The sequence below is a fragment of the Suhomyces tanzawaensis genome (assembly GCF_001661415.1).
Source record: "Suhomyces tanzawaensis NRRL Y-17324 unplaced genomic scaffold CANTAscaffold_1, whole genome shotgun sequence".
Classification (NCBI taxonomy): domain Eukaryota; kingdom Fungi; phylum Ascomycota; class Pichiomycetes; order Serinales; family Debaryomycetaceae; genus Suhomyces; species Suhomyces tanzawaensis.
In genome coordinates, this window is record NW_017963636.1 from 1,065,746 (window position 1) to 1,077,842 (window position 12,097).

The 12,097-nt window shown below is 45.5% G+C and overlaps 7 protein-coding genes and 2 non-coding genes across 9 annotated transcripts; 6 read left to right on the top strand and 3 right to left on the bottom strand.

Annotated features, from left to right (window-relative positions):
* Positions 1-173: 173 nt before the first annotated feature.
* On the top strand, positions 174-1,139 carry CIC1 (Cic1p; the record flags this gene model as incomplete). Its single annotated transcript, XM_020208214.1, has 1 exon — positions 174-1,139. A coding segment is annotated over one exon (966 nt), but the record flags the coding sequence as incomplete, so codon positions are not given.
* A 396-nt stretch (positions 1,140-1,535) lies between these two features.
* On the top strand, positions 1,536-3,948 carry CANTADRAFT_19395 (uncharacterized protein; the record flags this gene model as incomplete). The annotated part of the gene is made up of 3 exons (XM_020206444.1): positions 1,536-1,616; positions 1,651-1,726; positions 1,811-3,948. The coding sequence occupies 3 exons, from the start codon at positions 1,536-1,538 to the stop codon at positions 3,946-3,948; spliced, it is 2,295 nt and encodes a 764-aa protein (XP_020066904.1).
* Positions 3,949-3,984: 36 nt separating this feature from the next.
* CANTADRAFT_44307 (uncharacterized protein) lies at positions 3,985-5,013 on the bottom strand (the record flags this gene model as incomplete). Its single annotated transcript, XM_020209088.1, has 1 exon — positions 3,985-5,013. One exon carries the CDS (start codon positions 5,011-5,013, stop codon positions 3,985-3,987), a length of 1,029 nt encoding a protein of 342 aa, XP_020066905.1.
* A 1,639-nt stretch (positions 5,014-6,652) lies between these two features.
* Positions 6,653-7,036, bottom strand: KAR5 (Kar5p; the record flags this gene model as incomplete). Its single annotated transcript, XM_020209089.1, has 1 exon — positions 6,653-7,036. A coding segment is annotated over one exon (384 nt), but the record flags the coding sequence as incomplete, so codon positions are not given.
* A 446-nt stretch (positions 7,037-7,482) lies between these two features.
* On the top strand, positions 7,483-7,556 carry CANTADRAFT_t8. The gene has a single exon. It is a non-coding gene; the product is annotated as a tRNA-Ile (tRNA).
* Positions 7,557-7,566: 10 nt separating this feature from the next.
* CANTADRAFT_t9 lies at positions 7,567-7,639 on the top strand. The gene has a single exon. It is a non-coding gene; the product is annotated as a tRNA-Ala (tRNA).
* Positions 7,640-7,748: 109 nt separating this feature from the next.
* CANTADRAFT_24586 (uncharacterized protein) lies at positions 7,749-9,248 on the top strand. The gene has a single exon (XM_020207159.1). It carries the CDS (start codon positions 7,856-7,858, stop codon positions 9,185-9,187), a length of 1,332 nt encoding a protein of 443 aa, XP_020066907.1. The 5' UTR covers positions 7,749-7,855; the 3' UTR covers positions 9,188-9,248.
* A 159-nt stretch (positions 9,249-9,407) lies between these two features.
* RIM9 (Rim9p) lies at positions 9,408-10,421 on the bottom strand (the record flags this gene model as incomplete). The annotated part of the gene is made up of 1 exon (XM_020208762.1): positions 9,408-10,421. The coding sequence occupies one exon, from the start codon at positions 10,419-10,421 to the stop codon at positions 9,408-9,410; it is 1,014 nt and encodes a 337-aa protein (XP_020066908.1).
* Positions 10,422-10,924: 503 nt separating this feature from the next.
* On the top strand, positions 10,925-12,001 carry CANTADRAFT_3858 (3(2),5-bisphosphate nucleotidase HAL2; the record flags this gene model as incomplete). Its single annotated transcript, XM_020208763.1, has 1 exon — positions 10,925-12,001. One exon carries the CDS (start codon positions 10,925-10,927, stop codon positions 11,999-12,001), a length of 1,077 nt encoding a protein of 358 aa, XP_020066909.1.
* Between the last annotated feature and the right edge of the window lie 96 nt (positions 12,002-12,097).

Sequence of the window (12,097 nt, forward strand, 5' to 3'; positions counted from 1 at the left end):
AGGCTACAAGAGAACTCTGGAGAGCCCATCTAGTCCGGAAGGCCAGTCGATCGATAACTCCTGGCTCCATCTGATCCACTGGTTATATACACTCCTCTCTATATACACACTTTTTCATGGCATCGCGATGATGAAAAATATACCCATCTCAAATTATACTATCACCCACCAAAATGGCTAGAACCAGATCCAAGCCAGCTACCTCTCCAAAGACCCCCACCTCAGCCAAGGCCAAGAAGGTCGGCTCCGTGGCTACCGAGTCCCCATTGGCATCACCATCCGTGAAAAAGAACAAGAAGAAACCAGCCAAGAAGACCAAGGAAGCTACTCCAGAAGCTGAAGCTGTGCCAGTGAAAGAATCTACGGAAGTGAAGGAGCCAGTCAGCTCATTCATCTCAGAAAAGGTTGCCACCAAGGCCATCGATGAGATCACCAAATACTTACAACGTGAAAGCGAAAACACTGACAAAGAAAAATTGTTTGATGATGATGATGACAACTTGAAGACCTTGTTCTTACAACTTAACACCAAGAAGTTTTCTGCATCTAGACCACAATTCAAGCCCAAATTCATCAAATTATCCCACTCCATCTACCCATCAGAAACCAAAGCATGCTTGATTATACGTGATCAACTTGTCAAGACTACCGAACAATTAGAAGCTCTTGAAAGCGAGAACTTGCCATACGTCAGTCAGATCCTCCCAGTTAACGAGTTAAAGACCACTTACAAGAGTTTCGAGAAGCGTCGTCAGTTGCACGATGAATACGATCTTTTCATTGTTGACGATGCCGTGTTCAACTTGATGCCTTCCTTGCTTGGTAAGACCTTCTACGGTGTTGGACACAGAAAGATTCCATTGCCAATCAGAGTAACCTCCACCAAGAGCCACAACGAACTTTCCATAACCACCCTCAAGAACCAATTGGAAAAATGCTTGAACAGCACCATCTACTTGCCACCAACCGGTGTTAACATTTCCATCAAGGTTGGTGCCATAACCGACAAGTTTGAAACTTCGCAGTTGGTGCAAAACTTGCAGGATGCTTTGAGTGCTTTTGAAAAGGATTCCTTGAAGAGTGTCATGGTTAGAACTGTCAAATCTCCTTCTTTGCCATTGTACTACGCTGAAAAATTATACGACGACGAGGATGTTGTTGACGCTGCTAGTGTCAAGGAAGACGCTAAGGAGGACGAGCAAGTTTCTGTCTTCGAAAGAGGATTGTTAGAATTGGGTGAGGCTGAAGAGGTCGCCAAGATCATCAGCGAGGAAAAGGAGAAGTCGAAGAAGTCTTTTAGAGTTGAAAAGCCCAGAAAGTAAGCCATGTGGCTTCGTTCGATGGGATAGCATTTTGCAGTTATAACACGGCCATAGTCCATCTGTATAGTTAATAAATTTGAATAGAGAAATCTGGACCATTGGGGATTAGTCCCTACAAAAAACCGGTAGAAAGCGAATCCCATGAATTCAAATGCTGATATGGTCCTATAACATTAGTAAGGCTCGTGAAAGAGAGGTAGGAGCTCCAATTTCATGATTTGTATCGGATGGTCGTCCTGGGCAGAACGCGATATCGACTTCACCGTCTATGCAGTCACCAGTACCTCTTATATGGTTTGTGGAGCTCCTCTACTACACTCCCTTCTAGCTCATACACAGACTTAGTGCCTTTGCTACGCATGCATCGATGTGGATCATCACCCACAAGCACTCCACCCATGAAAGTACGTTTTGGAACTGTTAACGGTTGTGCAAGCGCAACTGGCCCAAGATCGTTAGCCATCAATTTCCAGCTTTACTAACGCTAGCCACTGCTCATCTTGGACCTGGAACGACCACCCTGCTTGGCCGTGATTCCCAGTGTGACTATGTGATCAACAGCACTCTTGTGTCGAGGCATCAGTTGGAACTTGTGACTGAGGCCAGTGAGCAGCTTCTTTATGAACCCGAGTCGAGGACACCTTTAAAGGTCAAGGTCCTTTCCCGTGCCAGGTCTGTCATCAATGGCCAAGTGTACAAGTTGGGGAAAGCAGACACCAGTCCATTGGAGCTAGACCTCACCCAAGAGGACCGCATCGAATTCAAGTTCCGGATCGATTCCAAGGACAAGCAAGAAGAAGTGACAACCAGCTTGAGATGGACCACTTTCAACGTGTTGACATACCCTGGACCCATGGAAGTCAACGGAAGCATCGAGCAGAGTCCCTTGCCTGAAAAGTTAAAGAAGCTCTACCAGCTAGGTATTGACCTCAGAATCACCAATAATTCGGCATTGGCCACCCACTACTACACGATCCTGGAGCAACCTACCAAGACTTTCAAAATTGCATTACTGCGAGGGATACCCATTGTAAATGACCAATGGTATGCATTGGTCGAAAAACTGCCTGAAAAGGTGAAGGAATGGCTACTTGACGTTGACTTGGCCAAATTTGTACCAAACCAAGCGCAATACCTATTGCCTAATAAAGCAAGAAGAAGCTTGCTTAAGGATATGACTGTTGTGACGTTCAACGGCGACTTTTCCAAACTCTCGAAATGGATCAACGCGTTGGGAGGAGTATTAGTAAACTTAGAGTACGAGAAATATCTAAACGGCCAACATTTGGATGATGCAGATTTATTCGAGGATATAAGGCTAGAAGTTGGTCAATCGTCTTTCTTTGTGTTGAATCTGAGTAAGACAGAGTCTTCGTTTGATCTTATAAGGAAAACTCTACAAGAACAGAATTCCGATCTTTATGATGAAGATATTCTTCTAGAGGCAGTTAAGAAATGTTCTCTTGATAGTATACACTTGCTAACTCCCAAAGGTATTAAAAGAAAACTTGACGCCCAACCATCACAGAGTCAAATCACTTCTCAAACTACATCCACTCAAAGAAAGAGAAGAAAGTATGAAAGAAAGGACAAGATGCATTTTTTCGACTTGAAAACACAAACACCTGATCTAGAAGCTCCTCCTTCAAAAGATGTGAAGGATGCAGTGCCTAGTCAAACCACACAAGTTCAAGATACTGACGCGAAGCCTGATCAACATATCGAACACGAACGACAGCTGCCAGCTACTAGTACGGTGTTAAACGAATCAGATACCCCAGGAAGTTTGAAAGGTACTTCCCTAGAACATGATGTCCAGTCAAACAAAATTGTTGAACCTGAAATAACATCTCGCCAAGGGACATTATCCCCACGAGATGACCCAATACATTCGGCTACAGAAGAAAAAAGCCCAGAGTCGCTTGCATCGCCCGAAGTTAGCAACAATATACACGATACTCTTAAGAGGAAATTACCGCAGGAAACAGAGGTTCCCAGAAAAATACCAAAAATCAAGGCAAAAGTTTCACTTGTGGATGCTATTATCAAAACCAAGGAAAGTGCCACTAAATCCACTAAACTTGAGTTCGGTATAGATGACGGTGATCTGGAAGAAATCAATCAGAACTTGTCCAATCTTGCAATAGTCGAAGAAGTTGACATTCCTCTTAGAATCCCACCATCCAGAAAAAACGCCGCTAATGAACCTACCAAGAGCACCAAAAACTTCAAGAAGTTCACAAAAAATATTTCCTTGAAGTCAAGGGTGACACGATCATATGTTGGATTCGATACAATTGAGGTGGATAATGAGATCCGAATCACAGGTGGTGACAATCCAATCGAGGAAGTTGAGGAGCACTTGAAACAAGAATTTGAGGGACACATGCAGGGAATAAAAACGATTGAAACTAGCATACCACAGCCCAGTTTGTTTGTGGATGAGGACTCTCAGCCAGGAGAGTCGATAGAGCCTAGCTACGTTAGACGCTCGGTTCCGTTTGGAAGAAATGAAAATACCAGCGCCACTGCAAGTATTACTGCTCTGAACAATGATGATGATGATGACGATGATGATGATGATGATGATCAGCCAAAATTTGGCTTCAGAAGAAAGCGAAGATAATTATTCCCAACCACACTCAAGACTCCCAAATAGTGGCTAAATTATTCCACACAATCCAATTGATCTCAAGTAGGTGTTATGACTACGGTAATAGTTCTTATTGACACCTCCTAATATTCCATCTATTCCATCCTGGAAGTCGCCTCTTATACAATTGGGGTTCTCTCCGGTGAGACAGTCCACCACCTGTTCAGGAGATGGTGTAGCATCGGCGGCTGAGCAATTGAGGTAGATCTGGTTATCGAACTGATAGTAAGAGTCAAGTGGATTCCGGGATTTCGGTATGGTGGCCACTACGTCATCCTTATGCACCACCCGAAGGTACTTGCGAGCAAACGAGTTGTGGCTAGCGGGAAATTGACTTCCCAAAGCGTTATCTGCCCAGTTGACAAACCTCTGATTTCCAGTGAGAGGTTGGCCAAACGTCACCAAGGATATATTTTCATACCCCAAATCGAGGTAGTACAACGCTAGAAACAAGGCGATGCTTCCTCCCATAGAGTGGCCAACAAATATGAGTTCGTAGTCCTGGCCACGGATCTGGTCTTCTAGGAGATTGTGTACGATATTCAAAGTCTTTGCAAACGCCTCATAGAACCCTTTGTGCACCCTGCAATCCACGCAGCGAGGGAGGTTGTACATCAAATTGGTGTAGGTCACCATGTCGACCTTGACATCGGTGTAGGTATCGAAGATGGATCTGGTTCCTCTCAACGACACGATGACTGTCCGTTTGGGCAGCGATGCCTCCTCCTCGTAGTCGAAGACGTTGCTGTCGGTGACGGCCACGTAACCGCAAGCTGTGTCATCCACGTACCACTGGTGGACCAAGGTGACGTTAGGAAACCGCTTCTCGCAATTCAAGTCGCATTTGAAAGGCTCTGTGATGTGGTTGGTTTTGGAGATGCAATAGGCGATGTCTGCTAGGTGCGCATATGTGAAAAGATTGGAATGAACTTGCGGATCTACGGGTAGAGCTTTAGGCTGGGGAACTACCGAGTCGTTGGGAACTGGAAATGGTCCTAGTATGGGCCATAGCCGCAATATGAGCTGGGGGAGCCTCATGGTGTTGTTATGCACAGATAAGATGATGAGTATAAAATGCGGAGAAATCGTGTGCGTGACAACTGAATAAGATGCCAGATCTAGACTGCAGGCTGAGGGACCATCTAGAATAGATTGGGCCTTTCTCTTTTAGCGTCAATCACGGGATGAGGTGATAGTTGCTAGGTTAGATTATTGGACTATGTATTTTTCAAATCACGGTCAATTAGATCTCTTCCTATTTAGACCTGATTATATGAGAAGTGTGATAATAACCTGGAATCACTGAGGTCCAGGACATAGTTACGAGTTTACTGCTTGGTGGGGGGGCATATCTGCTCAAAAAATTTGGCACTGCTGTTTAGGTGGAAATCGTCTATAATGGGTCAGTTTATTACTTATTACTGGTAATAATCATCTTTTTCAGATGTGCATACATCTTCTGGGTGAAAAATTACGCTATTGAAGTATAAATTGCTTTACTGGATGTTATGAATGTGTTTCATGCAGCCGACTCTGCTATCCATGAGTCTAAATGTGGCACTTTCTTGACCACTATCTATAGCTGTTGGATAACTCTTAGTAAATGATCCAGCAAGATTCCGAGACAGACTCCAACCACCAACAGAAGCACTAGTATTAGGAGCTTTACAGCTGTGTACACCCTGAAAACCGACTTCAATGACCTTAAAGACTGCAAAAAAATGGCCAAAAATGTACCAGAAATAATAAGGAGTACAAGTAGCAAGAGTTTTTGTATTCCAGCCAGAACCGAGGAGTAAACTTCAGATAAGGGTATGTATGCCTTCTTCAATGCAACCGGAAGTTGCAATGGCAATTTTGCGATTCGGTAGAGTATCGAGCTTCTAAAAAATATCACGGCGCTGTCAATCACTTCTGTAGCATTGACGAATCTTTTCAATGCACTCTGGACCGTATTGTCAAACTCTTGTACCTTCATTTCCACCTGGTTCACTTTTTGTTCAAAACTCGCCATCACTGTGGCTGCGAAAAACTCGATGCGCCGGGCAGACACATCCAACAACACCTCCGTTTGACTTCTGAGTGCTAGCTCCATATCTATTAGTACATATTCGATCCCCTGGCCTATAATTTTCCGTTGTTCTGCAATAGCTTGGTTGTTATCTTCTATCTTCTCTTCCACCTCTGATGCCAAATTCTTGGAAACTAACAACAGTCTTGCCACTTCGGCACTAGACTCTTCTAGGCTCAAAAAGTCTATACTATTCATTTTTTCTAGTATCCCACTTAGGGCATATTCTGCTTCTTCAGACCAATTCTCTACCTGATTTTGTAGGAGCTCCATTCTTTCCTTATAATCTATTTTATCGATTGCATCGGTGATTCTGTGTACTTGATTCAGTGCATATACCAAATCGAGATTGAGATCCCCAAAAGAGAGCTGATAGTCCAGAGCAGACTTCTTGAGCGAATCTGTAGTAAAATCTAATACCTCTTTCACATTTTCACTGTATTTAGAAAGTTCATCCGAGGCTCTGGCTTGCTGTGATGATTGCTCGTCAAACAAGTCTCGAATCTGGTGCTGGAGGTCTGAAAACTGGTTCTGAATGTTTTCATATGAATTCTTACTAAAGGTATCTGAACTTTTAAGATTCTCATAGAGTTGGCTATAAAGTTCAGTGATGTTGTTGAAAAGAGAAATTACGTGATCTTTTTGATAAGGTAGGGATTCCTCGTAACAAATTGTCTGTATTTCTCGATAATAGCCACTGAATGTGGTCCAGTACTGGGGTGACTTCTCCAAATTTTCAATACACAACTCTAGTTCTTCGTCAAGATGGTTGCATGCTGATGGGTACAAGATTCCTGCGTTCTGAAACTCACATAGGGCGAGCTTTATTGCCAGGATCTTGCGTAAATTAGGATCCAATGACTCTATTCCTTGAGATAAACAAGCAGGTAGAATCGGCTGAAGTGATTTTTGGACACACACGGAAGCCACTGAAGAATCGAGTAGCTTTATGGCTATAGTTAATTGAATAAAAAGTAGTAATAAAAGCATTAACGAAAAATTGGAGCAGATTTGTAGAATATAAAGAGTCTTTAAAACATATTTGAAACATACGTGAAGTAACAACAAAACAGTGGCTACAAACTTTATTTTGGTAGTTACTGATTTACTTTGACTTCAAAGCATCGGTGGAATAAATTGGCAAATCTGAAGAGTGTCTTCTTACTTAAATCTGGGCCACATCCGTTCCAACTCAGACAAAGGAGACAACACATTCCCTCTACTCGACCCTACAGTTGGTCCTGCTAAGGATTTCTAAATCCCAGGAAAAGATGAGTAAACAGTTATATACTGTTAGCATTCCCTTTTTTCCCCTAAACAAACCAACCTAGATAGTGTGAGATTACGATTATATACTACAGATCCTGTATTGAAATCCTGCATGCAGTGATGAAAAGATGAACAGTCTTAGTCCCAAACAAAGCTCTCAAGTAAAAGGTCCCTTGGCCCAGTTGGTTAAGGCGCGGTGCTAATAACGCCGAGATCAGCAGTTCGATCCTGCTAGGGACCACTTCTTCAACGGGCGTGTGGCGTAGTTGGTAGCGCGTTCGCTTAGCATGCGAAAGGTCTCCGGTTCGACTCCGGACTCGTCCATTGTTTTTTAAACTATTTATCTAAAATTTTTACTCTTCAGCAAAGTCATATTACTTGGTGTTTACAACGTCAACTTTTGGGGCGAACCTCTAGTATAACTTCCTTCGCTTATTTCGTGTGCCTAGTCATTTCTTTATCTTGAGTCCAACTTCATTTCGCTCCATATTTGTTCACGTGCTGGAACATCAATTTTTCATTTCAACCATATACTCCATGATGAAGCTCCCAAGACACATTCCACCAGGCTTGTGTCGCTGGTATTCCAAGCCAGCCTTCCTGTTTGTGCCCAATAACGAGAAATACGTTTTTGAAAATGAAAAACTCACGCCAGAGCAAAATGACGCCGCCATACCCTCCAAGCCGATTATCGAATCAGCCATCAAATACCATCATGATATGAAAAATCCAGAGGATGTGGCCGACGTTGTGACCAAGTTCGAGTTCAACGATTATTTGGTGTCTGCATTGTCACGTAACGCCACGTTGTTTGGTGGTTCCAACCATAAATTTGTCATAAAGGGAGAAAGTAGCCAAGGCATCAGTTTGTACTATAGCAATATGGCTAAGAACTGGGTAGATATCTTCAATGGACAGATCATCCAGCTCTCTGATATCACTGCCAAGAACGATGACTTGAACTTGTCTTCTAACATGGACCAGATCAGCCAGAAGTACCATGAATCCTTCAACATAGATGATCTCGAGCAGTTTTACAAGTCTTTAGGCGCCACTGTGGCTTCTGGGGCTATGGAATACTTCGAAGTTCGTGGAAATGGAGCCCCCAGTTTCGAGACTGCTTCTGTGTTCCTTATCAAGCACGTCAAGCAAGAAGAATTGTCTGTATTGTTGAGCTACATCGAAGCCAAGTTGGAGAACTGTTCCTTACAAGGATGCTCTGAGATCCTCAAGGCATTCATCGACAGAGCACGGTCCAGTAACAGCACCACTTCCCAAGGACCTTTAATGATGTCTCTTTATACCAATGCTGTGGGTCTCTTCCCACCCATCTTGTCATCGTTGAGCCCCGACCAATTGGATAACTTAGCATACTTGTTAAGCAAACACGGAAACACAGAACAATCAAAGGTCATATTAGGTACCTTGATACAAGAACAAAAATTGTGTCCTTCGCAAGACACCCTTGATGCCTACGTGAGTCAGTTAGAGAACCGTAAGGATACTCTTAGCTACGGTGAATTTGTCACTGAGCTCAACATACTCAAACCAGCATTCTTTCATGCCAGATTGACTCCCACAATTTTCAAGGTGCTCCTTGGAGTAGTTACTGACCGCACAGAATTGGACCAGTTATTGCGGTTGGTGAGAGTAAAGAGTGGTGAATTGGTGAAGGAGTTCCACTACGAGATACTTGCAAAGACTGTTGAAGTTCAAAAAGGATTGACTGGGTTGGAGAAGGATATACAGTTGACGCAAATGGTGAGATTGTTGGTGGACGAGAATGTCAAATTTGGAGAGAAGGCATTAGGCATGCTCAGGAAGGCGTATTTCAAGGAAAGTAATGTCGAGTCGTTAAAGTCATTAAATTAGTGTATATAGTCAGCTAGCGGACAAGGAACAGTATAGAGTTCGTATTGGTTGAACCAGGCAGCGAGCCATGCGTAATCAGGGCCAGATGGTAGCTTTGAAGCAGTGACATACCATTCAGGTCTTCTTCGTAAATGCGAGTAAAATCTTAAGGAAACCAGACCTTCTTGAGGAAATCATCCAGTATCTTCTTAATACCATTTTCAGAACATTCTTGCATATACTATGATCCCCCAGCAGGACGGGGAGGAGATTCGCCGTCCTCCCGGGTCAAAGGTTCCAATTCGATGGCCTCGGATCTCAACGAATTGATGGAAATCTCCTCTGCACTTTCATTTCGGTAGGTGTGGTGGATCCAGCCACTATGCAAGCTGTTGGCTCTACCAGCAGGGCCCACAGTTCCCTCACCGTTATGGGCGCTGTAGAAGCCGTTGGTGTAGACATAGAAGCCATCATCGCTGGCGTCGTCGCTCCATCGTCTCTCCAAGATGTTTTTGCGGAGTCTCATGTCGTCGTTTTCGTACTTGTGCTCGAGCTCGAGGTACCGTCTTGAGTAGAGGGTCCGTTTGACGAAGCAAAGCATGGCTGAGATCAACGTGAGCACGGTGACGGGAAAGAGCTGGAGCCAGCCCACGTAGCTGAGGTTGGGGATGAAGAGTAAGATGTCTGCGAGCAAGCCCAAGAGAGTGCAGATGAACGAGAGCAACGAGAACGACAACATCACGTTGATGTACACGGTGATGTCGCGGGTCTTCTTCTTCGGGGTAGGGTCCTTGGGCAAGAACTCCTCTTCGACTGGCTCGTTCTTGATATTGGGCTTGCCCACCATCTTGAAGAAGTAGCTCTTGTCCAACTCGTCCACGTACTCGAGCGATATGAGAAACAACACCACCAAGAGCAAGAGGGCCAGGAACCCAAACGCGATGACATGCACCACGAGAAGTTTGGAGATAGCGTATGTGGCGTTGGAAGGAAGGGCAATGCCTCCAACATCAGGCACCTGCTCGCTGGCCAACTCGTAGAACGTGCTGTTGACGGGAGGGTAGCCGATTTTGGCGTGGGAGCATACTGAGGTCTGAAGGTCACAGATGCCAAACACGCCAAAGCTGTAGGACTGGTACTGTGACAAGTAGAAGCGGCTGGAGGCCGAGGTGATGGGCACCGAGATGACGGGGAGGAGCTGCACCACTAGGCAGAAGGCGTTGAGCACCGCGAGGGCGTAGAGCTCTTTGTTCATGGGAGGAAGAGCGTTGGCATTCGTGGGGTGCTTTGGTGAGCGGAGGGAGTAGTATATAGGGAGGGATGGTGGAGTGAGTAGCGAGAAAATAGCGAGAAAATAGCGAGAGAAGTGCGCAGTAGTGATGGAGTAGCGAGGAAATAGTGTCACTAGTGCCAGTGCGTCGCTATTTGAGTCGCTAACGGCCACTCGTGGTACCGATGTGCTCGTCGCGCAACGCCAGATCAGTAGCAAAACTCCTCCAGGCCCACAAACACCACCACGCTCATCATACCACGCCAGTCTTCACCGTGCCAGACCCGCCCTGCCAGACTCACCATTCCCCCGTCCACTACGCCAGCTCATTGCCGCAAACCGCTAGCGTCCCTGCAACTCGCTAGCTCACGTGCGTTATCATCATGAGGATCCGTTTAGGCCTACCAATTGTCCTTATTGTGCTAGCCATCGTGTTCAACATTCCTCGTTTCCACTCACTTTTGGCACTAGTCTCCCGAATCCGCCCAATGGCCCATCCGTACTCCCGTGAACTCGAAATCGCCACTTTGGCTGTCAAACGAGCCTCTGTCCTCACCAAGAAATTGAGTGACTCCATTGCCTCCACCCAAAACGACGGCACCCAGACCAAGGACGACAAGTCGCCAGTCACCGTGGGTGACTATGCTGCGCAAGCCATTATCAACCACGCCATCAAGCTCAACTTCCCCAACGACGAGATCGTGGGTGAGGAAGACTCAGACTCTCTCAAGGAAGACTCTGCTGAGGCCTCCCGTTTGAGCAAAAAGATCTTGGAGATCATCAAGGACGTCCAGCAGGAGGGTGACGCTGCCAGCTCAAAAATCGGCGTCCTCAAAGACTTGCAGACGATCTACACCAGCATTGACTTGGGCAACTCCCAGGGAGGCGCCAAGGGCCGGTTCTGGGCTTTGGACCCCATTGATGGCACCAAGGGGTTCCTTCGTGGCGACCAGTTTGCCGTGTGCTTGGCGTTGATCGAAGACGGCAAGGTGGTCTTGGGGGTGATTGGATGCCCCAACTTGCCCGAAACCATCGTGTCCAACGACGAGACCTCCGGAACCGTAGGAGGCTTGTACTCCGCCGTTAAGGGGGTTGGATCCTTTTACTCCGAATTGTTCACTCCTGGATTTGTTCCCTTGTCCAGCCAGCAGCGTATTCAAATGAACCAGAACACCGACGTGGATCAGTTAAAGGTGGCAGAAGGTGTCGAAAAAGGACACTCTTCCCACTCCACCCAGTCCAGAATCAAAGCCTTATTGGGTTTCAACGACCAGACGGTCGCAAAGCAGACAATCAACTTGGACTCACAAGTGAAGTACTGTATTCTAGCAAAGGGCCAGGCCGACGTTTACCTCAGGTTGCCTATCAGCGACACCTACAGGGAGAAAATCTGGGACCATGCGGCAGGTAACATCTTGATCTATGAAAGCGGCGGCCAGGTTGGAGATATTCATGGCGAAGAATTGAATTTCGGAAACGGTAGATATTTGAACAGTAAGGGAGTGATTGCTGGAAGCAAGGCAATTTTTGACAAAGTGATCAAGAGCGTTCAAGAGGTCTTGTAGGTGAAGACTTAGGATGAAAAGATTGGAAATTAGTCCAGAAGAAGCAGTTTGACACATGCTTCGTTCAGTTTTTAGGGTATCCCGGTCCACTGAAAA

What these genes read in the sequence shown, in the direction of transcription:
- CANTADRAFT_24586 (XM_020207159.1), top strand. Translation starts at nt 7,856, where the DNA reads ATGAAGCTCCCAAGACACATTCCACCAGGCTTGTGTCGCTGGTATTCC.